At 42.9% G+C, this 27009-nt stretch overlaps 1 protein-coding gene across 1 annotated transcript; it reads right to left on the reverse strand.

Annotated features, from left to right (window-relative positions):
* Nucleotides 1-285: 285 nt before the first annotated feature.
* LOC141510958 (vitamin D3 hydroxylase-associated protein-like) lies at nucleotides 286-27009 on the reverse strand. The gene is made up of 15 exons (XM_074220334.1): nucleotides 26564-27009; nucleotides 12842-12955; nucleotides 12420-12569; nucleotides 11817-11950; nucleotides 10995-11201; nucleotides 8479-8519; nucleotides 8109-8233; nucleotides 6821-6946; nucleotides 5781-5878; nucleotides 5272-5371; nucleotides 5049-5092; nucleotides 4334-4373; nucleotides 3796-3904; nucleotides 2632-2777; nucleotides 286-473 (listed from the first exon to the last, which is right to left on the reverse strand). Exons 1-15 carry the CDS (start codon nucleotides 26765-26767, stop codon nucleotides 348-350), a joined length of 1764 nt encoding a protein of 587 aa, XP_074076435.1. The 5' UTR covers nucleotides 26768-27009; the 3' UTR covers nucleotides 286-347.

Below are 27009 nucleotides of genomic sequence, written 5' to 3' on the forward strand. Positions count from 1 at the left end.
TATCTCCTTGCTAGACTCAAGCTCCAGAAGGACAGGCACTATATCTGATCTGGGGTTTAAATAGGTAATAGGACCTTAGGATTTATTTGTTGAATGAATGAATGAGTGAGATAAGGAGACTGGCATAAGCATCGTCATCCAGTCAAGAGAGGATGAAGGTAAACTCTGTCATCATCTTCTCCGATGGCTGTACCATCTAGAGCTGATAGGGACCAAGCCCCTCCCCTGAAAGAACAAGGTCTGCCATCGACTGGTTAGGGAACTTTTATTGACCAGTCCCTCTGCCCTCACTGAATTCCAGTGGGCCTTGGCAGAGAGGAGAGAGGTTCAAGAAGGAGCAGATTCATTCATTTTTTTTTCTTCCCATGGACCAAGGTCTCCACCTCCTTCATAAAGCGAAGACATAGCTCTTCCTGCCATGGAAGAGCTACACACTGCACAGAAATGGGAAGGCCCACTGATCCAGCAATTACCTGTGAACAAAAGTCCATCTAAAGTTCTCCAACTGGTTACAGACCCCCGTCACCCTGTCCCAATCTCTGTACCTCACAGACTCTTGGCCCTGGCATTGCCTTCAAGTCATTTTCTTAACATTCAACCAGTTGATTCTATGAAATAATCCTCTAGATTCCTTTTTCCTTTTGTCTAACTAAAACCAAGTTCCATTACCAAATTAGTGACAGATAGGTGGATAGAGAGATCACTCAATTTGAAGTCAGAAGGACTTGAGTTTGGTTATTAGCTGTAGGAACCTGGGCAAGTCCTTTAACCACTGTCTGCCTCAGTTTTCTTATCTGTAAAATGGGGATAAGAGAGGGACAGCTAGGTGGCATAGTGAATAGAGCACTGGCCCTGGAGTCAGGAATACCTGAGTTCAAATCCAACCTCAGACACTTAATAATCATCTATCTGAGTGACCTTGGGCAAGTCACTTAACCCCATTGCCTTAAATTTTTAAAAAATGCAGGTAATAAATAGCTCCTATGTCTCAGGGTTGTTGTGAGGATCAAATGAGGTAATGATTATACAGTATTTAGCCCATGTTTGGCATGTGACTATGAAAAGTCAGCCTGGCTGTGGAGATTCATATCCATACTAAGTTTGGTTGACATAATAACTGTCTTTTTTTTTTCAGTTTTTGCAAGGCAATGGGGGTTAAGTGGCTTGCCCAAGGCCACACAGCTAGGTAATTATTAAGTGTCTGAGGCCGGATTTGAGCTCAGGTACTTCTGACTCCAGGGCAGGTGCTCTATCCACTACGCCACCTAGCGGCCCCCAATAACAGTCTTTTAATCGGCCCTTTCAACAAAATCCCTGCTTGAGGAGAGTGACTCAGTTCTTTCTTTGGGAATGGATAACATTTTTCATCATAAGATCATTGTATTGCTGAGACTAAGTCACTCATAGCTGACCATTTAGAGTATTGTTGGTATTGTGTACAGTATTCTGTCCTGCTCACTTCACTTCGCAATCAGTTCATGGAAGTCTTCCTAGGTTTTTCTGAAATCTGCCTACTCATTATTTCTTATAGAACAATAGTATCCCATTATATTCATGTACTAATTTTCAGCCATTTTCCAATTGATGGATATCCCTTCAAATTCCAATTCTTTGCTACCAGAAAAGAACTGCTATAAATATTTTTGTACATATAGTTCCTTTTCCTTTTAAAAATATCTTTTGTGATACAGAACTAGTAGTGGCATTGCTACATCAAAGAGTACATGGTTTTAAAGTTCATTGGCAGAGTTCCAAATTGCTCTCCAAGAATGGCTGGATCTGTTCACAACTCCACCAATAGTGAATTAGTATCTCAATTTTCCTACATCCTTGAGGAGAGTTATTCAAAAAAGCAGTCACTAAAATGCTGAGTATGAGGCCCTGGGTGACCCCTTCCTTAGTTTCCTCTCCTGCAAAATGAAGAGATTGAACTATCTCCAGCTCTAACATTCTTAGTTTTCCCCCCCAAGAACTCAGCTCACACCCCACCCCCCACCCCCGGCTGACCAGAGGTATGGTCATCTTTAGGCACCATTCCTCTTCCTTTGGACTAGTTTCTACTCTGAAGCCATACACTCATATATAAGTAACTTCCATTCTCAGAACTGATTCATTTTTTAAATTTGGATTCCCAATGCCTAGCAAGAACCCCATTAGATTGTAAGCTCCTTGAGGGCAGGGGCTGTCTTTTGCCTCTTAGAAGCACAGTGACTGGCAATATTAATAAATGTTGATTGATTGAACAAGTACTTCATTGAAGTTTGTTGACTTGATTAATGTGGGGAAGATAATGATCCATCTAGATTGGACCATGTTATCTCCTGTAAGTCTTTCAACAACCCTGCTTGGAAGCGAGGATAGGAGCAATGGTGGTTTCATCTTCATTTCACAAATGGGGTGACAGAAGACTGGAGAGCCCTAATAATTGGCTCAAGCTCACTCAGAGCTGGGATTCAAACCTAGATCTTCTGACTCTCTCCTTTCAACCAGGCAGATGAATCTTTGCAACTGCTATATGAAAAAGACCCAAATGAATGACCTAATCAGATTAGATAGCTAGGGATGGTCCAACCTGGGAAGAGGTGGGGAAGATGTGAGGTGAGATAGCAAGGAGTCAGAAGGGCAGCTAACCTTTGGGAAGTTTTTGTCTACAGAGTCTCCATAGTAGCCATGGTATAAAGCCAGATCCTCTTCATCCTGTTCTGTCACTGTGCCCACTGGCACAACACCAATTGGGAAGTTCAAGCTATTGAACAGAGCCATGTAGGACACAGGACCTAGATTCCCAAGACAAGGGAGAATCAGGGAGAATTCCAGATCTCCATAGACCAGTCTAGATCCATTCTCCCACCCCCATTCCCTCACTGGTTAGGTCCCTCCCACCTCTCAGAAGTAAAAAAAAAAAGCTCCAGCTCTTCTACCTTTGCCTCAGGGAGGCAGGAACTCTACCCAATAGAAGATGGGGTTCTGGTACAATAAATTCATTTCAAAGTCATTTCTACAGGGCCGTGTCTTGAACTGGATAGGTCTTTAGATGTTTTGGAATGGGTTTTGATCCAAATGAACATCCTCAGTAAAGATGGGACTTGCAAGAAATGAGTCACCTCATGGTCTGTGATACTAGGGACATGATAATAAGATCATTTAAGAGAACAATGCGAACACTAACCTAAGTAGAATGGAGCTTCTACCTCCATTTCTCAAAGCTTCCTGCCTTTCTGGTTTATATGGGGGGGGGGGGGGAGATCCATTGATTTGGGCTTTAAAAGGTTCCTCTGATGAGAATGAGCAAAAGTGATGACTGTGCCAAGAGACATCAGAATACAGAGATTTAAAACCCAGCCAAACCCAACCCCAGTGTGAACAAAGATCTCCCACTTAATTCCCAACAAGATCTCTCCTTTGCTCATAGAGCTCTGGGGAGGAGTAACAAACTGATTTTTGAGGCTAATTTTGTCTCCTAATTCAGTTTAGAGGAGGTGGTTTAATATTAGGTTTAGGGTTAGAATTGGGTCTGGTTGGGATGGATGGGATTAAGATTGGATCTGAGGTGTGGTCATGGCTTGGGGATGGGGTTAGTCTAGATCTGAGGTTGACCTTGGGTTCCCTTTGGAGTGCAGGTTGGTCAAATACAGAACACAGATGTCAAAGAAGTCTTAACCTAATTGCTCAGATTAGTACAGCCTCTACCACCCCCCAAAAAAGTTCTCATTCACTTCCAGAGACATATCCCTTCCCCTATCATACTTCCCTGGCCAAGAGCAAGTGGGCTGAGCATACTCTCAGCCTTCCTACCTCCTGCTTTGTTGGTTGTCCCTTTGTCGTAGGCAGGGCCAAGAGATGGGTACAACATCACATCCAGATTCTTTTCTGTCCACTCAGACATAACTTCCTTCTGATAGTCCTGGAGAGAGAACAGCTCAGAGAATCATTGCTTCCTGATTCAAGCCAGATTCTAGAAGGAACTTTCAAGCATGGTGCTCTTGGGCTCCCATAACCAGAGAGGAAGTAGGGTTTCTCAGAGGATGTAAAGGTTAAGTGGGTAATATATGGGCTAGTGGTGGGGATCAAGAAAAGATTGATTCTCTATGTTCTATATAAGAATAAAATGGAGTTCCTAAGACCACTCTCTCACACAGACTTCTAAGTTTCCTCCCTTCTTGGATAAGAGTATATTCAAGTGTATGGACTGAGTATTCCCCTCAAACCAGGCTGGGGACATGATTCTCCTGTGACTCAGAAATGAGTGTGTTTGGTGGGGAGATTTGGGGATCCTCTTTCTTCTCCTAAGCCTTCCTTGAAGCCTCCCCAGGGTCTGCCCTGATTCAGTTACCTCCACATCCACATGTTGCTCCCAGAGATTCTTGGGTGTCCTAGGAAAGAATAAGATTCAGGATCTGAGGTGAGCAGAACTGAGATGAGATGAGCATAATGACTCTCATAGCTCCTACCTAGCCCACCAGCCAAGGCCAGAAATGTTCCCTGGTCTCTTATGGAGGACCTGTCAGTCCCCCTGAGTCTGGCTCTCTCAATTCAGACTCCCCACAGATCTCACCCCCCCTTTAAAAAGTGAAAATGGTCTAGATGTCATATCCTACCTGTCCCCCTTGGGTACCTTCCCTATCCTGAGAATGCCTGTCAGAGTCCCTTCAGGTCCTATCTAACTTCTGTCCATGGCAACCTTAAGTGAGGTTGAGTTCCCACCTTAGTCAACATGATCTTGCATTCTGGAGAGCACAGCTATTTGCACCAATCCCTCTTCTAGAATGTGAATCCATATTCTAGAGTTACCTCTCTACTACTCTCTATGGCCCCCAAATTTTTCCCAAGGCTTTATACATACTCCCTTTGTTATTAAATGTCTATTGAATGAACCCTAATGAGAAGTCAACCCTGGCTCTTCTCTCAATCCCATGCAAAACTCAATATGTACTCCATTTCATACACTGATCAGAATTCTAGTCCTAACTTCAACACTATCCTCTATTGGTATCACCTCTACCCAGGGCCCCAGAGAATATGCCTGATGGAGGGTGGGGAGAACTTACCCCACCCCTCGAAAAGCACTCAAAGTCATTGCAGTCCGTGGGTCCTATGGAGAAGAATCAATCAATATCAGCCTTCCTTCTGAGAGGTCCTATCCTTTCATTGAATCTCCATCTCTTCTGTGAGCCTTTATCTCCTTCATTGAACCTCCACCCTTCTCATCCTTTGAACCTCCACCCTTTTTGTTGAGCCCCGGCTCATCTGACTGAGTCTCTCCAGACTTACCACAGGCCTCAGGATCCAGGAGAGGAGGCACTTCAAGAAATCTGGGATTTGGAGCATTGATACCATTGAAGAAATGGCATAACTTAGTTTGTCTCCATAACTGGCAAACAAAAAAAGAGGTCAACAGGTTTTCTCCAGTGCCAGTGCTCATCCTACCCATACTCCCACTTTCAGCCTAGAAATTGCTCTAGGATCTCATAGCTCACTTAATAGCCTGAAAGGGAATCCAAAAAGGCAAAAAGGTTGATAGCAAAAGGGAAGGTCTTCTCAATAGTGAGGATCATTAGAGGGATAGGAAGATGTCCCCTGGGGATCTATCTCCATATTGTGGGGAGAGGGTGGGACCATCTACATGACCAAGGCCCACAAGGTTGATCTGGTTTCCTGGGCACTTCCCCCTTCCAGTTTCCAGCCTTGATTTTTCCTTCTAGTTTAGTTCCTAGAGTTTGAGCTTCCTTGGATCACTGATTCTCCCCAATAGTCCTCCACAATTTTGAAATTCAACTCACAGTTTTTCCATAAGCATTTCACCCCCATCAGCAAACAGCCCTGCTGAATATAACTTCATCATCGCATATTCAACTCGAGGCATGGAGAAGGGAATGAGCTAGTTGGTAAGAGAGAGGAGAATGATTTGGACATAGAAGCTGGAAAGCCCACCTTCCTTCCCCCAGCACCTCATTCTTGCCTTGCAATGTTCAAACTCTTCAACCTCAAAGCTCTTTTCCATCTGTCTCACTTTTCTTTCCAGTCTCTTCTGCCCCTGATGTAATATTCAGCATCCCTTCAATGACTGCTACCTCCCTCAGTCTGCCTCCATAAGCCTGCCAGTCATTCCTAGTTTGGTTGCAGCCTCACATTCCCTGATTAGGCAATCTCCTTTCTGCCACCCCAAGGCCCTGATCCTGCTTGGAATCAATACCGGAGTTGCCCACTATCGTGTCTCCTCCACTGATCTTCCATGTGTGCATGGGAATGGGGAGTGGGAAACATTTAGTATACCCCAGCACTGAGAGCTCCCTGAAGACAGAAGTTTCTTTCTCCAGGAAGAGACTTGGTGGACTGAGAGCAGATGGACAGAACTGAAATGGAGTCTTGATGAGGGCTGGGGGCCAGGCCCAGATTATGGTTTTGGAGGGAGCCAGAGACAAGGGTGGCCAGCTGCCTGCCCCATGAGCCCTCCAAGGAGTCAAGGCTTTCTGGACATCGGAATCACTGGAGGGATGGTAGGATCATTTCATGTCAGAGACACCCAAGGCACTTAAGGAATCAGCCTAAGAGGCAAAGTCTGACTGAAAAATAGCAATTCTATCCTTTAGTACATCTGAAGGTTCTTGGGCTTCTAAAGTGTTTCCTTTTCAAGTCTTCCAACAGCCCAGGAGCAAAGGACAAGTCTTATTATTCCCATTTCACAGATGAAGAAACTGAAGTTCAGAGAAAGGTAGTACTCTACCCAGAATCACAGAATTATTAAGTTTCTTCTGACCTCAGACTTAGCTTGCTCCCCACTATCCCATATTACTTCTCCCATCCAAATGGTGCAGGTTACCTGGTGTCCAGCAGCCTGGAGCTTCTCTGAGACCTCTCGGACAGCCCGAAGCATGCTGGGGGATGGCTGCGAAAAATCATCTGTCTCCACATAACCAATTCGAAGGGGCGTGTTGCTAGAGTATATCTGGGGGAAGAAGGAAAGCTAGGGGCTTCTCTCCCACCCAAATCCCCCCAGATTTCTTCCTCAAATTTCCCCCAAGTCTCTTCAGCACAGTTGCTGTCTCCCCAGGTTTTTTCCAAGGACTCCCCTATAGCCCCATTGATTCACAGGCCCTCTCCAGGGTGATAGACAGACAGCTATTGATAGGTAGAGTAATTAATGAGAGATGACAGAGCAATCAATGGTGATGGATAAGGAAGGACAGATGAGGAGACACACAAATGTGATGACAGGTGATGGATTGATCTGGGTGGTTAGAGATGAGGGCAGGCAATTGATCTGCTGGGGACAGAGAATGGAAGATGATCATAGAACATGGAACATAAACTATTTGAGTTGGAAGAGACCAAAAATGCACCACCCCCACCCCAACCCAGCACCATTTTACAAAGAATAAAATGGAGACCCAGAGAGGTAAAGAAACATGGATAGAAGTATTGGCCAGAACCCAGCTTCTGCACTCCTCTATTTAGGCCAAGGTCCTGGCTTGTGTCTACAAGGCAAGTCATATGGAGGCTGTCAATCCAAGGCACTAGCCCTGGTGACACATGTTAGTAAGGCCAAGGTCAAGAGGAGAAAGGGTCAGGTTCCTCATGATCTGAGCAACAAGACCCAGAGAACACAGCCTTCCCACAAGATTCCCACATCTTTTCTATAGGAAAGGAAGGAAGGAGAGAGAGAGAGAGGGAGTAAGGAAGAAGGAAGAAAGGAAGGAAGGAAGGAAGGAAGGAAGGAAGGAAGGAAGGAAGGAAGGAAGCAGAGAGAGAGGGAGTAAGGAAGAAGCAAGGAAGGAAGGAAGGAAGGAAGGAAAGAGGATAAGTGAATATTAATGATTATGACTAAGAAGGCTAGAAATTATTTTTTCCAAAGAGTTAGATTTCACATAGCTTCCTTCTCACCCCAATTCTATCAAGTAGGCTTGACGGGGGAAAAGGAGTAGGTCTTGTGGAAACTGCCCATTAGACCATCAGGGAAATTGGACCCTGGAAACTGGAAGATTCAGCCACTGCCTGAGTTCACAGAGAAGCTCAGTAGTAGAACTAGGAATTGAATCCTGAACTCCTGCCCCAGTCTAACATCTCCTTTGTAGTCTTTTCCTTCCCCACCATCCCTCACCCCTGTTCACCTCCTCCCTGAAGGGCATGGGGGGCACCATGGGATCCAGCTGGAACATGGTTTCTGATAGCAGCACTCGGAAGACATAGGCCAGGCTCTCTACATCTAGAGCCATGGGACCAGCCATGGAGGTCACTAGAAATAGGGAAAGGAAAGATCAGAAGAGAGAATGTAAATGCTCTCTAGATTTCACCAGGAGAGGAAAACTATATACATCCAGGGAAAATGAGTCCAAACAGCAAGAAAGACTTCCCAGGAGGCCAGAAGCAGAATCTAGGGGTGGGGGTAAAAGGTATGATGAGTTGACATCATATTTGATTGATCATCAAGGTAGTTTGGATACTGAAGTAACAGGAAGAAGAGAACTATGGTAAACTTACCTGACTTCTTCCCCTTTACAGGTGAGTTGATGCCATTGTAGCTAAAAATTGGAACCCAAGATTAGAGGAATGAGCAGGGAGCAGTAACTTACACCCCAATTGCCATCCCCTGTATTAACATTTGCCTCCCCCTGCCCCCACACTGGAATCCATTACAATATCTTCAAGGCCCAGAGCAGGCTCAGTAAAGTAATAAAGGTAACCAGTCTACCTTCAAAATGTAGTGAATTCTCCAAATATAGAGTAGAGTAGGACTGGAGGACCAGAAGTAGGGATCAATTGAAAAAATGGAGAACGTTTAGTTTGGAGAAGAGACACTGAGATGGGATATTGGAGCTAAAGTATGAAAGGCTGTCCTGGAGAATAGAGCTGAACTTGGTTCTCCTTGTTCCCAGAAGAATAGGGAAAGGAGCCAAGGGACAGAACAAGATGTTTAGGCTCTGCACTAAGGCAATCTCTCCAATAATTAGAATTGTCCACCAAGAGAACAGGAGATGTAAGGATGCATTGGACTCATCTAAAAGAAGGTAGTGAGCTTCTCCTCCTTGGAGAGGCTGGCTAGTCACTTATCAGAGATTATGAAGAAAAAATTCTTGTTCGGGATCAGAATCAAATGCTACTGAGGTTCCTTCTAGCTCTGAGGATCCATGATTCAAAGGTCTCTGACAGATAGCTAATCAGCCTCCACTTGAAGGACTGATTTGTGAGAAAGAAGAAGAAAGAAGAAGAAGAAAGAGGAAGAAGAAAGGAGAAGGAGAAAGAGGAGAAGAACAAGGAGCAGGAGAATAAGAATGAGGAGAAGGAGAAGGAGAATGTGAGCAAAAAGAACAAAAACAAGAAGGGGAACAAGGAGAAGAAAGAGGAAAAGGAGGGGAAGGGGAGGAAGAAGAGGAGAAGAAGGAGGAGAGGAAGAGGAGGAGGAGGAGAAAGGTTCTAAGGGTACTGTCAGGTGATTGACAATTCAGTAAAGATCAGAAGAAGAAACAAGCAGTGACAGTTGGCACTTCTGTTTTCAGAAGTCATGAGGCAGCTATTTGTCCATCGGAGAACAATGACAGAGCAGTCTGTTGGGGTCTTCCTAGGGAACATATTCAAATTGTGCCAAAGAATCTTGAAGATTCATCAGAACACATTATTACCTACATATAATAATTTATGTGGGTGCAAATGGCAGTGCCAGGAGGATTATAGAAAGCATTAATAACATTTACAGTCTTGGAAAAGAAACAAGATCTTAGGGGCATAGGAATTGTTTTCATGACTGGATTTCTTTGGAGTCAAAGATGGTAGAAGAAAGGGGAGTGGCTAGTTGATTAAGAGGACAGAGCCTGAAAATAGAATTTGGGTTTCTGAAATACAGTTTAAAATGATAAACTCCTGACCAGGAATAGAAGATACCAGACAAGGGGCAGAAAGAATGTATTTGTCTTATCCAAAGAACATTAAAAGAAAGGAATATGGTGGAGAAAATTGCCTACTTAACCATCAAGTTAGATACCTTAAAGCAGACCCATAATGTAGAAAAAGGACCCATATGTACAAATATTTATAGCAGCTCTTTTTGTAATATCAAGGAACTGGAAGCTAAGAGAGACCCACACTAACAACTGATAAAGTTTTTCTAACTGCAGAAAATGATCTTTGAACTTGAAAGGATTAAACAATGGGTGATAAGGAATTGAAAGGGAATTGCTTCCTTCCTTGTATTTTTATCTCCATCACCTGGTCTGGTGCCTGGTATTTAGGAAGAATTTAACAAATATTTGTTGATTGAATGTTTTATTGGATGACAGCACTTAGTGCCCAAGATGAATTCAGGTCACCTCTTCCAAATGAACTGGGGATCCTGAAAGAATTGTCCCCTGTGATTGCTCAGTCACTGCAGCATTGTAACAGGATAGGTACCACAAGAATGGAGAACCAATGTTGTCCCAATATTCAAAAAGAGACAGGGAAAGGAGTTTGCATAGTGACTAGTGAATTTGGTTTGAATTCTCGATCAAATTATAGACGAATGAAAGGGATGGTTATAGAATACCTAGAAAAGGAAGCAGTGATCACCAAAAACCCTAAGGACATTAGCAAGAACAGGTCATGCCAGAATAACCCCATTTCCTTTTTTACATGGCCTTACTAGCCTTGTTGATGAAAGGATCAAAGACTTAGCAAAGATATTCATGCCATTCTTGTGAAAAAGATAGAGAAACATAGACTAGGTTCATTCAAACTGTTTAAATGGATGAATCCAAAGAATCGTCATATGGAAGAAGAATGAGATTTGATTCATTTGGTCCAAGTAAGTAGAGATGAAACAATGAGGGTGTGGGGAGGAAGGTTACAAAAAGACTAGAAATCAGAAAAAACTTTCTAAAAATTTGAGCAGTCCCAAACTCTGAGGTTCTCAGATTCTGATTTTGAGGAATTTTGTGAATTTCTCTCTTGATTTTAAATCCTCTCTTCTTTCCATTATTCCACAATACCCTAGAAGGAATTCTTATGTCCCACCAGAACTGTACCTCAAACGGAAGCCTGTGGGTTTAATGCCATAAATGCCACAGAAGGAAGAAGGGATACGTATGCTTCCACCTGTGTCAGTGCCAAAGCCAATTATGGACCCGCCAGAAGCCAGCAATGCACCTTCTCCTCCAGTAGAGCCTCCTGTGGTTTTCTTTGGGTTCTGGGGGTGCAGAGTCTCACCAAAAATAGGGTTGATGCACTCAAAGCTGCAAAGGGAAGCAGAGAATCAAAAGGGATTCCCAGATCTGCTCTATACCCTTCCCCTTCTCACTCCTGAGAATCATCCTCAGAATCAGCACTAATTTGGCTCTCAAGGCTCTTTGGGACTATTCTTGGGACTTTCCCCCCCTCTTCCAGGGATTGGGACTGGGCTACATAAAAGGCACCAATTTATCTCCTTAGAGACAGGATCACAATAGAAAATCCCATTAAGAAAATATAATTTATTACATAATGAGGTCTATCTAGTTTGTGAGAGCTAGAAAAAACTTAGAAAAGAGAACTTTAAAAACAGGACTGAGCTTAGAACTTATACCATTAGAGCAATAATAGATTAATATACAGCATTAAAATAGATTGTTGAGAAGGAAGGGACCTCAGATGCACAACAAAGTTGGTTAGTACAGAACAAAGAAATGCTAGAATAAACTATTGCAGGTCATCAGAATCCATGGAATTCAGCCTTTTCCTTTGGCCATTAGGGATGTGAAAACTCAGAGTACAGGGCTGGGACCTAGGCCTCTTGCTTCTCAGGCAGCAGCTGCCCCTTCCCCTCCTGCCCTCCCCCTCCCCCCACCAGCTATTCTCCCTCTACCCCAGACCTGAGCATGGTCTGGGGGATGTTGGTCTTGACAAAGGGCACTGCTCCTTGGTTCTTCAGGACTTGCACTATGACAGAATCTTCCTTTGCAGGCTTCCCCAGGAAATAGGCCATACCACAGGTGGAATCATGGCCCTGTAGAGCAGGGAGGAGAAGAAACATCAGTGATCTAGCTGCCCCTGCCCTCCAGAGTTCCAGGGGTTTCTTGGTGCCTCTCTCCCCCATTCTTCTGGATCCTTTTGACTCATGCAAATAACACAAATGTTCATGACAATGTGCACCTCAAGTCCTTAGTCCTTCTCCAGATGGCCTCAAAGGTTAGCTCCCCCCTGCACACTCATACTCATATTCAAACACATGCACTCACACTTACACCCACACTCACACACTCTCATACTCACACACCCTCTCACATTCACACACACACATTCACACTTCTGCTCTGTGGGCTCACATTGTCACACACCAGCAAGACCTCACCTTCCTCCATTGATTCGCCAAACCCTTAGGAAGCAGCTACCTGACCAAAGCCCCAGGTGCCGTTTCTTATTTACCCTAGTTCCTACGCCTCTGTGAGGATACCCTTCTGACTGTAGGGACTCACCTTGTAATCATAGGGATCTTTGATGCTCACAGGGACCCCATAGAGGAGTCCTCGCTTCTCCTTGGGCTGGTTTTTCAGCTCCTGTACTCGAGTCTCACAATCTTCCAAATAGTCAGTCAGACAATTCACCTTATTGTGTACCTCCAAGGCCTGAGTTCAAAGGGGAGAAGTGACAACTGTGAAGGGGGGAGGGGAGAGAACTAAGAGGTGCCCCCTCTTAAGGAGTCTTTCCCAGCTTTTCTCTCAAAACACAGAGGTAACTCCTTACTCCTAAGCAGTATCCCAAGATTTAGACTGAGGTTATGAATCCTATCCCCCTACATTTGGGATTTGATTATCCAGTCATCCAGTTGGAGGCTGGGATTGCTGAGGTGGGTTAGGTGGTTCCCTCTTGACCTTCTCACAACCCGAAGGTCCCTTACCTTTTCCATGTAAACATAGAGTACACTATCTGGGCTCAGGGAATCCTGCTGTAACTTGTGGACCAACTCTTTGAAGGACAGGGAGAGGACTTGCTCTGGGTCCACTTTAGGTGCCTGGGGAGAAAGAAAGAAAGAATGAGAGAGAGAGAGAGAGAGAGAGAGAGAAGGGAAAAGAGAAAAACAGGGAAAGGCTTCATGTAGCTAGAGATGGGTGAAGATCAAGTCAACTTAATTAAAAGCTTGTGGATAAAAATATGGCAAAATATAAAAATATAAAAAATTATAAAGATATATAAATATATATTATATATATGAAATATAGAAAAATATAAATAAAAATAGCAAGGGACTATCCCTTCTGGTCCTTCCAGTGGGCTCAGCCAATGCAATTCTCATCTGCATTTTGAAATATGTGAAGACATTTCAGGTGTGTCCGAGCTGAAGTACATTCAATGGCATTACCTTACCAAACTCAAGAGCTAAGAGGGTCTTCATTCCTACTAGTTGTGTTTAAGTGAGGAAGGAAGGACTAAGCCCATGGTCTCAGGACTTTATTGCTCCCTTCCCTCTTCCCAGGGCAGTATAGCCCATGAACACATGGTTCTGTTTTCCTGTCTGTTTTGACCAATTTTTCCTGCTTTAAGGTGAAAGAGATTGGATATGGTTATGCCCTTGTGAACATCCAAAGGTCTTGAGAAAAAGTCACCAGAAACCTAGGAAGTCCCTGCCTGGATTTGCCAGAAGCCAGATAGTGAAGAGGGAAAACCAGAGTAACCTCTTTAACTCTGACCATGTAGCAGAAATGCAGATTCTTCATTCATCAGCCATAAAACATTTGGAAGGAAGTTTGGTGGGGCAAATGCTATGAAGGAATACTGTGGTGTGAGACCATTGTCCCTAGGATTTGGTGTGGTATAGGAGAGAGCGTTCCCCAAGGTAATGGGGGAAAATATTTGTAACTTCTGTTCTTGCTATATCTTTGAAGAAAATATCCTGTTTTGAAAAGTTAATTGGTTGAAGGTAATGGGATTTTTAATTGGAGTTAATTCCAAGGTTAAATAGAATTGAGGTGTTAATCACCTATAATTAAAAATGGCAAGAAGACAATGGAATGGAGGCAAACCAGCATTTTAAAAAAAAAGTCGCTCCTAACCACTTAAAGATACCCCTAGAACTTTGAGGGAGCAGGGAAACTGACCTTACTAGGGTTGAGTCTTGAGTCTGTCTTTGAGAGAGAGAGAGAGAGGGAGAACTTTCTATTTCTTAAATAAATAAATATTTTATTAATGAAAAGGGCAGAAAAAAAGACATTCACATGAATAAAAAGAAACATCTAACTAACTTCTAACTTCCAGATCCAACTAAGCCTAACCCTGAACACAGCTAATTCTGAAAGGTTTGAGATGAAAGCAATCAAAGAGAAAAAATGCTAATTATACAGATATCTAGAGTGAATTGTTTTCCAGCAATTAATTTTAATATGACTATTTTTCAGGACTTTGCAGGTTATTTCCAGGACACTGTGTCAAAGAAATACTGACACTATTGTAGAATAAAAATTTGTGCCCAGTCTATCAGAAATATAGTTAAAGTTTCTCAGCCTAAGGTAGGGATGAGTCTAGACAGGAGGTCCGGACTTGAGGCAAAAACAATCAGATGAGAATCAGTATCAGATGACCAAGAATCAGTAACTAAGAAAGAAGAAGGTGGAAAATAGATCTGAGAAGCCTGTGAGAAAAACTGCTTACAGAGAAAACAGAACCCAGAAGCTGCTAGAAATTAAGGTCAACTCACTAGGAGTCCTGCCATTAATGTGGGGAGACGATCTGATTGGAGGACGTCTCTGTTGCTTGAAAGAGTTGACTGGGAAAAAAGATGATACTCTACTATGGGTGAAGAACCATCAGGGAAAAATGCTACTGTACTCTTAAGAAAATTTAATAAGTATTTCAAACCTACATTCTTGGTAAAAAGTCTAATTTGTTTCTTTTGTAATAAATGGAATATTATCTTCCCCTAGGTTAATTACAAATTAGAAAAACCAGAAAACTTGTTCTGCCCTAATTATACTTTGGATCCAGGAAGAAATAATTCATCAGATAGCATTGTATAATGATGATATTCTTTGCCAAGTTATTATTAAACCTAATCTTGTGCAATCTAATAAACAGGTCTCCAAGGAAGTTAAGGATTCCCTTATACTTTGTTTTTCAATAAATACTTCTTTCTCTTTCTGACCTCCACTTATAGGTTTCCTGGTAAATCCTAAAGAATAAACTTCCTTTCTAATCTATATCTTCTGTCATTTTATTTTAAGCCTACATTTTTAAGGTTTACACTCCTCCAGGGGTTACCTATATTGCACTTCTTCTGTGACTCAAGATGGGAAGTCCCTTCAAAGTCTCAAGCAACAGCTCATTTACTTTGCAAATTCCAGTATTACAGAAAACAAGTTAAATGTTGCCTCAGCACCTGGTCAGGATGGAACACCCTGAAGATCCCATGCTTAATGCTGATTTGCTAAAAGAGTTTAATGTAACTTCAGTGATCCAAGAGAAGCATAGAAGCATGGTGCAGTGGCCTTGGAGTCAGGGTGGGAATTTGAATTCAGCCTCAGACACTTGATATGCACTAGCTGTGTGATCTTGGGCAAATCACTTAACCCTGGCTGCCTCACAGACAGGGCCATCTCCAGTCATCCTGATCCACATCTGGCCAATGGATCCAGATGGCTCTGGAGGAGAAAGTGAGACGGGTGATTTGGCCCAGCCTCCCCTTGCTCAAATCCAATTCATGTGCTTGTCATGTCATCACCTCCCTGATGCCATGGTCTTCTTCCCGAATGAAGGACAAACAACATCAGAAGCAGTTTAGATCAGCAAAAGAGTTGGAGCAGGTGAGAAGTAGTCTCATTCAGTGAGAGAGCAAAGAGACTCAGGAGAAAGAAACAAGACAGTTCCTGTCCTCGGGGGACTTACATTTTAATAGGGGAAGATAACACATAAAAAGAAGTTGAATACTGGGGAGGTAGGGGTGAAAGGGAAGGTATCCAAATGGGGGGATTGTAGAGAAATTCTGGGAAGCTGGGAGTGGAATCTGGGCAGGTATGAAGACAGGACTGGTTTAGGGATTTTCCTTAAAAAGGAGGTTCTGGAATGAGCCATTCATTTACAAAAGAGAGGCCTCAGGGAGAGAGTATGGGAGATTATTTCCACTAAGAAAAATGGAGGGCTGAACTATACTTCTAAAAGGAGGAAGCTTCTGTGGAATGGTAGCAAAAGTCAAGTCAAGAGTGGAACTTGAAGAAGAGTGAAGGTGTGGTTGACCTAGACACTTTTCTTAAAATAGCGGCCCTGGAAGGAACTAATCGGTAATAGGAAAAGGCAACAAGGGCAAAGAGTACTTCTAGTCGGTGAAATTCAGGGATGAAATAAATTTCCAGGATGAGAAGTTAATAATGTCATTGTGATTCATTTTTACAAAGGAAAAGCAACAGGCATGAGTGTAGACATGGGGCTCTTCCCACACCAGGGTTAGCCTTAGGACCTTGAAAGTGAACTCAAGATGAATTATAGTTGTTCTCTGTTCTGGGAATACCATTATCTCCACCCCAAACATGCTAGAGTGAGAAGAGGATAGAGTGAAGGAGTCAACCAGAGAGAACAAAGGGATATTGATACTATGATGCCCTGCCATGGCCTCCACACACACACACACACACACACACACTCTCTCTCTCTCTCTCTCTCTCTCTCTCTCTCTCTCTCTCTCACTCTCTCTGTATATATTTTATATATTTTGTCTTTTATTTATGTGTGACTATGTATATATGCACATATACAAGTATGTAATGTTGAATGTCATAATTTGGACAACAAATATTATTCATCCATTTGTTTTTGTGAATGGTCAAGCCAAACTCTTGGATGGTAAGAAATATCTTCCAGGAGATTCTGTTATGCTCTGGGATTTGATACAATCAGCACAACACTATTTACAAACACAAGCAGCTCAAGGACCTCAAAATCTATAGGGACTAACATCTGTACTGGATGTCCTCCATCACAATGGCCAACATCTTTGATGAGCAGATAGCTCCTTGTTGTATGTCTCAACTGATGATTAGAATCTGAGGGGAGCTGAAAGAGGTTGTTTTGTTGTCGTGTCTTTCAAGGAATCTTGAATAACTTTCTATGGATAAGACAACTTTTTGGAGGAGAGACCTTAATGTTGCATTTTCTTCTGCTGAATTAAATTCTCTTCCATAATGGACAAACTACAGTGAGAGTTTGTATTTGCTAGATTTTTCTGACACTTGAGTGATGAAAAAGATGTTTTTTGGGATATCTTGAATAAGAGCCTGTCTGTCCCCTACTAATTCTCTCATTGAGGGAGCCCCCAGTGGCTCATTCCTTGGAAGACTCATTCACATAATATGTTGCATATAAGTAAATGCAAAATAAATACAAAAGTTATTTCAGTGGGGAGATAGAAGGGAAACAACACCAATTGGGGGAAATTAGGGAAAGATTTATATAGGATGTCGCATTTGAAGTAAGTGTTGAACAGAACTAGAAATTCCAAAGGATAGAGGATGACAGAGAACATTCCAGGCTTGGGGAATATCTGTGCACAGGTGAATTAAAAGAAAGGAAGGAATACGAGTAAATAGATAAATGGAGAATAAAGGGGAAAATCATTGAACCTGGAGAAACAGACATTGAGTTCAGATCTGAGTTCTGCTACTTAGAACCCTTTGAGTAATGATAATAATAATGAGAGTCATTGGGCATTGAGGTGGTACACCAGCCCTGGAGTCAGGAGGACCTGGATTCAAATGTGACCTCAGACACTAACTAACTAAATGACCTTGGGTAAATCATTTAGCCCCATTGCTTTGCCCAATAAATAAATAATGAGAGACATTTATGCCATGCTTTAAAAGTCTTCAAAGTACTGAACCTGACAATGAGGTGACCTATGAGTTGCATACTTTCTAGAGGCATTATTTTCTCAGTTTTATATATCAGGAAAAATATAGAGGAGAAATTTCTTGCTATGAGCACATAGTTAGTCCTTATCAGAGATAGGATTTGCACCTATGTTTCTTGACTCCAAATTCAGTACTCTCTTCCTCTGGGTCTTAGTTTTCTAGTCTATAAAATTAGGGGTTTGGGATCTCTAAGGTCCTCCAGCTCTAAAAATATGATCCTGCAAATCAATAAATGAATGAATAAATAATATAACAATAAATTACAAAATGTAAAAATATAATTTAATAAATGACATAAATATTATAAACAATTTACTTGTTAATAAATAAATTGTGAATGAAAGAGGAAGAGAAGATGGGAATGATTATAAGCTTTAAATATGTTAATGATGGATAAAACCTAATTGGGCAAATGCATAACTCCAGAGGAAAACTTACCTATTCTCAGAATACATAGGAGTCAATGGTTCTGACCTGGTTTATTACAAATTTGTTATACAACCTTGACTATATATCCTCACTGCTGCTGGTCAGTCTTACTATATATCCATTATCAACTCATCACAATGGCTCTTCTAAACCTTTCCCTCCCTCTCAAACTTCCCATGACTCCTCTCTTCCTCTTAATTGAAAACTTGTCTCATATTTTACCAAAAAAAAAATTTCCATGAGTTTCCTCTTCTTCTCTCTTCTGTTTCACCTGTTTTCCATGAAGAGGTGGCCTTACTTCTTACCTAGACTGACCCCTCTACCTACTCAAGTGATCCCATTCCATCCCATCTCTTCCAACAGATTGTGCACCTCTATCATCCCCACTCTATCACCTACCTTCAGTCTCTCTCTGTCTACTGGATCTTTCTTTACTGCCTACAAACGTTCCTATTTCTCTCCTATCTTAAAAAAAAATCCTCACTTGATTCTTCCATTCAGATTAACTCCCATTCTGTATAAACTTAAAAATTCATCTACAATGGGTACCCCTACTTTCTCTCTCCTTTCATTCTTTTCTAAATCTCTTACATTCTAGCTTCTGACCTTGTCCTCTCACCAAATTTACTCTTTCCCAAGTTACTGATGATTTCTTAATTCCTAAATCCAAGTGACCTTTTCTCTAACCTTTCTCCTCCTTTATTTCTGCAATTTCTGATACTGTTGATCACTCCCTCCTTCCTGATACCCTTTTCTTTCTGGGTTTTTGGGTCACAGTTCTAGTTCTCCTCCTACCTTTATGATTTCTCTTTCTTCTCAGAATCCTCATCCAGATCATGCCTTCTAACCATATGTGTATCCCAGTGTTCTGTCCTGTACTCTTTTCTCTTCTCTCTCTTTATATTTTAGATATCTTGGGGACATCTTAAACTCAATATATTAGAACTGAACTCACAATTTTTCTCTTAGTGATCTCATCAGCTTCCATGGATTTAATGATCACCTCTGTTCTGGCAATTCTCCAGTTTAGATATCCTGCCTCAATATCTCTGTTGACCTCTAATCCCACATCTCAAACTTTTTTTAATATTGATCCTTTTTCAGGTGGCTAGCTGGTGCAGTGGATAAAGCACCAGCCCAGGAGTCAAGAGAACCTGAGTTCAAATCTGACCTCAGACAGTTAATAATTACCTAGCTGTGGCCTTGGGGCAAACCACTTTAACCCCATTTGCCTTGCAAAAACTTAAAAAAAATATTGATCCTTTTCAGGCTTCTTGAACTGGATGTTCAGTAGACATTCTAAACTCAACATGTCCAAAACTGAATTCCTCATCTTTCTCCCCAACTGCCCTGTGACTATCAAGAATAAGACCTTCATCTAGATAGTCCCCTCAGGCTTACAACCTAGGAGTCATCCTGGCCTCTTTATTATAACTCGGCCCCCACATATAAGTTGCTGCCAAGGGCAACCTCTGCAGCACCTCTTCTCTGACACTACCCCACCTGGTGCCCTCATTACCTCCCACCTGTACTATTGCAATAGCACTGGTGGGTCTGCTTGTCTCAAGTCTCTCCCCACTCCAATTCATCCTCCATTTAGACACTAAAGAAATTTTCCTAAATCTCAGGTTTGATCATGTCACCACCCCTACTTAATAAATGCCAGTGACTCTTATAGGATTAAATATAAAATCCTCTGTAATGTAAAGCTCTTCCTAACCTAATCCCTCTCCTTTTCTAGTCTTCTTACACCTCATATTCCTACAGATAGCATACCCCTCCTCTTTTAATTATTTCCTATTTATCTTTTATATAACTTGCTTGTGCTTGTTTGCTGCTTTTTCTCCTCCTTAAGGGTAGCCCATAGTAGGTGCTTAGTAAACTGCTAATTGACAGATCAGTAGCTTTGGGGTTTGTTTTGTTTTGCTTTGTTTAGACCCCACCTGCCAATTCCTTATAATGGGAAATTTCCTTTACCAAAGAAGACTGGTCTCTGCTCAACTAGTTACAATTTAGGGAGTTGCTTAGGGTAAGAAGCCTGCTTAACAATAAAATGCTGGCATCCATAGTAATTTGAGGCAATGTAAAGCATTATGAGTGCCATTTCATTGAATCTTCACAACCAATCCTTTGAAGTAGGTGCTATTATTTTACAGATGAAGAAACTGAGGCAAAGGACAATGACTTGCCAAAGGTCCCATAGCCATTGAGTTTCTGAGGCAAAAAACAGCATAATAGACAGCATTTATAGAGCATTTCAAGGTTTTCAAAATACTTTTAAAATGTCACTGATTCTCCCAGCAATTCTGCGAGGTAGGTTCTATCATTATCCCCTTTTTAATAGATGAGGAAACTGAGACAAACAGGTTAAGGGACCTGGGGTCACACAGCTAGTATCAGAAGGTTGGTCTCAAACCCAGGTCTTTCTAAGTTAGGAAATACTCTGTCCACTGCACCACCTACTTAACTGGCAGAGCAGGACTAAAACCCTAAATATTCTTCATTCCTCAGTTACCTCTTTATTTTCTACTTCCTGCTGCTGAGGGTGTTTTGTGCTGCTTTTCAGTTATGTCCAACTCTTTGTGGCCCCATTTTGAGTTTTCTTGGCAGATCTTGGAATGGTTTGCTATATCCTCCTCCAGCTCATTTTACAGATGAGGAAACTGAGGCAAAGAGGGTGAAGTGACTTGCACAGGGTCACACAGTTAGTAAGTTTCTGAAGCCAGAATTGAACTCAAAAAGATAAGTCTTCCTGATTTGATGCGCAGCCCTCTATCCACTGTGCTACTTAGCACAGTAATGTACCATTGAGGACATTACCAATAATGGATTTCAGCTGCCTGGGAAGAACTATATGGACATATTATTATTAATTTTTTTTAATAAAACTGATATTCTGACCCTGTTCTGAGTATTGTCTGGTAAAGCAATGTCTCAAACAAAACTGAAGACAAGAAGGAAAAAAAAAACATTTGTCCTCATAACCAATCAGAGCTATCATCTGTTAAAATCAAAGCTTAGTACAATTTCTCTACACATTGTGAACAATGAGTTTTCTCCTTTTAAAATAAATATATGTATATCTATATTACATATAGATATACATATGCATATTTGATTTATTTTTCTGTGCCTCTAAGAACAGAAGGGTTTGGAAAGTTACTTTTCACATAGATACTAAAGAAGGCCCCCTGGTAGCCAGATCAGTTTAGCAAAATAGCTTTCTTGTCTCCTAGATTCCATTAAGATAGACCTCCAGCTTGGAAGGGGAGGCCCTCCATGTTTTGTGAAGGTTTTTTTTTAGTATAACTGATACCCCACCCCCAAGTGCTGAGTGAGGAGGGGCATTTTTCTGATATTATTGATAATGATCCTTTTGCCTTTAACAAACATGATCCAAAACATCAGGGAACTCCTTTAGTGGACAGACTGAGAATCTCACCAACTAAAGACCCTGTCTTCTGATTGAGTAAATATACAACTAGCCCCCCCCCCCAAAAGCCTCTTTGAGTTCAGTTCCATTGAGCTCGATTTCATATATGACTGACTAAAGGTTTGGATGTAATAATAAACATGTGAACATTACCCTAACTCTGTCTTTAAGTAACTTTTTCAACCTCAAATCGAGGAAGTGTTGGAGTTAGAGAGATGGAGAGCAGAGGGAGGCATAACAAGGTGACAGGGAAGTGGGGTTGGAAATACAGGCACCCATCTACCAAGATTGTTGGGAGAACCAAACGGGGGGAGGGGTGTAACTCAAAAGACCCCTGTTCAAATTGTAACCTTGTCGATGATTTGCTACAATATGACTGTGGGCTTGTTTCCATCTCTCAAAATGAGAGAAGTTGATTCGATAGTCTCCAAAATTCTTCTTTAATTTTGAGATTCTAGGATTTGATGAGAGAGAGGGTAGGAAGGAGTTGATCTGTTCATGGGAGACCTCTGGTCCTTAGAGAAGGGAGGAGATAGGTTAATATACTAAGGGAGCCCCTTTTCATTTATCTCCATTTCAAAACATAAAATTGGAATAGATCCCAGAAATTGTCTCCCTTCGTATAACGGAGGTGGAAACTGAGGTCCAGAAAAATGATTTGCCCAAGGTCATATGGGTGGTTTCAGTGATGGAATTTGAACCCAGACCCAGCAACCTCTTTCTGTTCCTTCTACACAGATACTACTTCCCCTGCATGACTGATCCTGGGACCAGTCTCCTCCAATGCATGTAACTTTGAGATAGGACCTCTTGAGTTCCCTCTATCCAATAACCCCAAGGCCCTTAGGAATAAACCTTACCCCACCCAGACAGACTAGAAACCCCCCTCCAGGCCAGACCTTGACATCATTCTTCCCCTCCCTCCTACCACCTTCTGGCATCTAGTGAAAAGGTTATTGGGATAAATCCCAACTTTTGACTTAGACTCTGGTTTTAGGGGCTCTGCAGGAACAGAACTGGGGGGTAGAGGGAAGACAGTCTGCTTTCTTCCCAACAGATCTGTGAGGTGAGTTATATGAAGATTGTTCATGCTGCTTTACAGATGAGGAACCTGAGACTCTAGTGGGAAAGAGAGTCAAACCTCTGACTCCCCAACCTCCATCACAATCACACCCACCCAACAGTCCCAATCCTACTTGTCTACCTCAAGGGTTCCCTATTCCACTTCATTTGATTCTCCCAATCATCACCCAAAGATGGGTGCCTGTATTGCCTGTATGAGACAACTGAGGGGTCCCAGACATGGGGGAGTCAGAGACAGAATGCAAACCTGGGTTCCTCACCCCAGAGTGGCTTCATCCCCACTGCAAGGGTGGGGGGGGGTCCTCACACACACAGATGCAGCTGTTCACCATCAGACACTCAATCCCACACAGTGAAGTAGTTCAATCTCACACAAACACACCCCCAGATGCAGCTGTTCACCATCAGATACACTCATCTCACACAGTGAAAGTGTTAAATCTCACACACACACACACAGAGAGAGAGAGAGAGAGAGAGAGAGAGAGAGAGAGAGAGAGAGAGAGAAAGGAGAGACAAACATACTCCCTACAACAACCTCATTAGACCTGTCTGGCCTGCTCCAGTCCTGTTGGGAACAGCCCAGTCTCTCCGGGCGGATTGATTTATCCAACTAATTAGCCCCAATTAATATTAATACACATTCTTCTCCCAGGCTGTCAGAGTCAGACAGGAGACCCTAGCTGCAATCAATCTCCCCATCACTGGCATCCTGGTGACGCTACCGACTGGGACAACAGCATGAGGCTGGAAATAGCCCCACCTTTCTGGCCTGGGGCTCCTTGGGCCTGGTTCAGACAACAGGGTCCCCTCATGGTTCTGTTTGGCCTGGACTCTCTGGGATAACCCCAATCCCCAGTTCTTCACCCCCCCACCCCCTACTTGGAGCTGGTTATAAAGGATGGCTACAGACCATGGGGCTACTAGGCTCTGGGGCTCTGATGGTTTTTCTCCTTCATACAAGGGGCCTTGACCACAGCAGGAAGGATGTGAGTTAAACCTAGTGATGGCCTCCCAATAGCAAGGGCAATGAGACTGCAGTGGACATGGTTTCAAAAGTACTGTGACCTCCAAACAGAAAAAAGAGAAGCCCAGAGGAGGGACTATGGGGCCTACCTATTTGAAGCATGTCCCAAGGATAACCTTTTAGGTTTACTTGGGTTGGTCCTATGGGGCAGAACCAGGAGCAGTGATGGGGCTGGAGGAAAGGACATCAATTCAGAATGTCTGGAGAAAAGATGTCCAGAATTGGATTTGACTGCTTAGATAAGTAGTGAGTTCCCCATCCTTGGTGGACTCCCAGCAGAAGTCAAGGCCAGGTAGGGGGATAGCTTAGGGTATGGTTCAAACTAAAGACTTTCAGCTTCCTTCAAGCACTGAGATCCTGGAAGTCTGTGAACGTGACCTCAATACCCAGCCTAGCTGAATGTTTACATCTACCATGAGGAAAGGGTGATTTAGGAGAGAAAATGATGCCATAGAAAGAGATTCTGAATACCTGAGCTACTTTACTACTGAGATGTAAAATCTATAAAATCAGGGGATTGAACTTTACCCTCTCCAATGTTCTCCTAGTGCTAAAATCCCTATGGTAAAGTCTGGGCCCTCAGGGCTTCCTCTCCCCATTCACATCCCAAGGATTTCCTACAATATTCTCCCTCCTTTTGGGTAGGAGAATGAGGTGTCCTCTTGGATTTTCAAGCTGAATCCCCTGAAGAGCTGGGGGAAACATTCTATTGGCTGATGAGTGAGAGAGTCAAAGCCAGGACTCTGGAAATGACACTTCCCTGCTCTGAGAGCTCCACTGGCTCCCACTGACTCACTGGACAAAGCCAAGGCCTTCCATTTGCCTCTAACCCCTTTTCTCATTTTGTTCACCAAACAGCCAGGTTGACCCTTAGCCATCTCTTTCATATATCAGATTCATCTCTCCCTCCAACTCTTTGTTCAAATCCCCTCCCCACCCCAGGTCTAAATCATTTTCCTCTTTTGCTGCTACTGGTAACTCAGTAGATAGAGCTCTGAGCCTGGGGTAGAGAAGACCTGAGTTCAAATCTGAACTGACACCAACTGTGTGACCTTGAGCAAGTCACTTCATCTCTGCCTGCCTTAGTTTCCTCATCTGCAAATGAGGATGATAGTAACACTTACCTCCCAGGCTGATGTGAGAATCAAATGAGATTATATTTGTATATTTGTGGGCATCTGACACATAGTAGGAGTTGTATAAATGAGGTGTTTTTTCTTTCCTGCTCTTGTGGGAACTCCAGAAGTTATACCATACCCACTCACAGGACTTAGGAAAAAAAGGGGAGTCTAGGGAAGGCTCAAGAGGGAGTCTTGGCAAAAACATGGGGCACTGGATAGAACATTGGCCTTGGAATCAGGAGGACAGGAGTTTGAATCTAGTCTCAGATACTTGATACACACTAGCTGTGTGACCTTGGGCAAGTCATTTAACCCTGATTGCCTCACATCCAGGACCACCTCCAGTTGTCTTGACCCATATCTGGCCACTAGATCCAGATGGCTCTGGAGGAGAAAGTGAGGCTGCTGACTTAGCATAAATCCAATTCATGTGTTTGTCATGGCATCACCTTGCTGATGTCATGGTCTTCAAGAATGAAGGACAAATATTATCAAGGTAGGGAAGGAGGATTAGGAAATTCAAAAACTCTTAACCTTTCCATGGAGGGTCGTGCTCTGACTCCAAATGATCCTTGCCTATCCCTGCATCTTTCAAAGTCCCCTGGGAATGATTAGGGTCTTGTGCCCCAATTTTCTCTTAGACATGAACCAAAAAGCAGGCAGAGCCTACCACCTCTGACTAATCCTGAGGACAGACAAAAGACACTCTAGATTAGATTTCAAGGGTCAAAGCTCAGCAGAGGCTGCACTCCTAGAAGAGCAACCAGCACCCTCACTGACTCACTGTGGGTCCTTCAATAAGCTGCTTCTCTTCTCTTTCTTCTGGGTAAGATGAGGGTAATGATATGACCCTGCCCCAGGTCACAGCAACAGGGTAGTCAAGATTCAATGAGGATGATGGATGACAATTATCACCACTTAAATTCTTATAGAATCTGTGCATCTATTTACTCTAGAGAGGAGAAAGTGTGATTTTAAAAAAGTCTTGGGCTTGAAGTCAGAAGACCTGAGACTGGACCCTTTGCCTCTCAGCCTCAGTTTCCTCCTCAGAAAAAAGAGAAACACAGGGACGGCTAGGTGGCGTAGTGGATAAAGCACTGGCCTTGGAGTCAGGAGTACCTGGGTTCAAATCTGGTCTCAGACACATAATAATTGCCTAGCTGTGTGGCCTTGGGTAAGCCGCTTAACCCCATTTGCCTTGCAAAAAAAAAAAAACACCTAAAAAAAAGAGAAACACAATAATTGTACTATCTCCTTCAGAAGGAGGAAACTGAGGAAAGGGCTCTGTTAGTGATTAAAATACTAGAGAAATTGGAGTTGGGCATTTCCCCTGAGTTCTTGGCCAAGCCCCTTCCTCTCCATGGGCCTTGATCTCTACCTGTGTCACACAAAAGGCCTGCTTTCAATATGAGATCTTTGCCAGCTCACAGATTCTGGCTGAACTGCCAGGATTTATGTTGGTGCATGGGCTGATCCACAAAGGGGCCCTTTGTGTCAAAGCTTCCCCACCCACCCAGAGTATGGAAGGGTCTTGTTCTTAGATGACAGGATTGGTCCAAATAGAGTCTGCCTTCCAGGTCTCCTGTTGGTCCCTGGGTAGGTGGCCAGTCTGGGTGGGACTGCCAAGGGGGTTTACCTGTTGCTTTAGTCGTTCTATCGCAGCCCTCATTTTGATCAGGGACTTCGTCCGCCTCTCCTGGGCCTCTTTGATCTTGGCCTGAGCTTGGGCTTGGGCCACCCATTTCCGAAACAGGCAGGTGACAACCAAAACGAGCAGCAGGGCCAAAAAGAAGGACAACAGGAACTGGAGTGTTTCAGAGATTCCTTCCTGGAGGATCATCCTGCAACCAGTCAGAGGATCAGAGGAGAGAGCTCTGGAGTAGGCTAGGCTGGCTGGCTGGGTTAGCCAGTTCCTCTACCACTACCTTGGGTTTCCTGGCCACGTCGATCAAGCAGTTCCAAATCAACTGAAGCAGCCCTTGGATCCAGCAACCTCTAAACTCTGATGACTTGAATTCTCTGGGGTACAGTTCTAGAATAATGGTAGAGAAAATGATGGAATAGAGAACAAGACTTCCTCCC

This window comes from Macrotis lagotis, chromosome 2 (assembly GCF_037893015.1).
Source record: "Macrotis lagotis isolate mMagLag1 chromosome 2, bilby.v1.9.chrom.fasta, whole genome shotgun sequence".
Taxonomy (NCBI): domain Eukaryota; kingdom Metazoa; phylum Chordata; class Mammalia; order Peramelemorphia; family Peramelidae; genus Macrotis; species Macrotis lagotis.

What these genes read in the sequence shown, in the direction of transcription:
- LOC141510958 (XM_074220334.1), bottom strand. Translation starts at nt 26,767, where the DNA reads ATGATCCTCCAGGAAGGAATCTCTGAAACACTCCAGTTCCTGTTGTCC. An exon ending in TAGAACGACTAAAGCAACAG is followed by an intron (nt 12,956 to 26,563) that starts GTAAACCCCCTT and finishes CTTTCTCCCCAG; the next exon opens with GCACCTAAAGTGGACCCAGA. An exon ending in AAGATCCCTATGATTACAAG is followed by an intron (nt 11,951 to 12,419) that starts GTGAGTCCCTAC and finishes CCTGCTCTACAG; the next exon opens with GGCCATGATTCCACCTGTGG.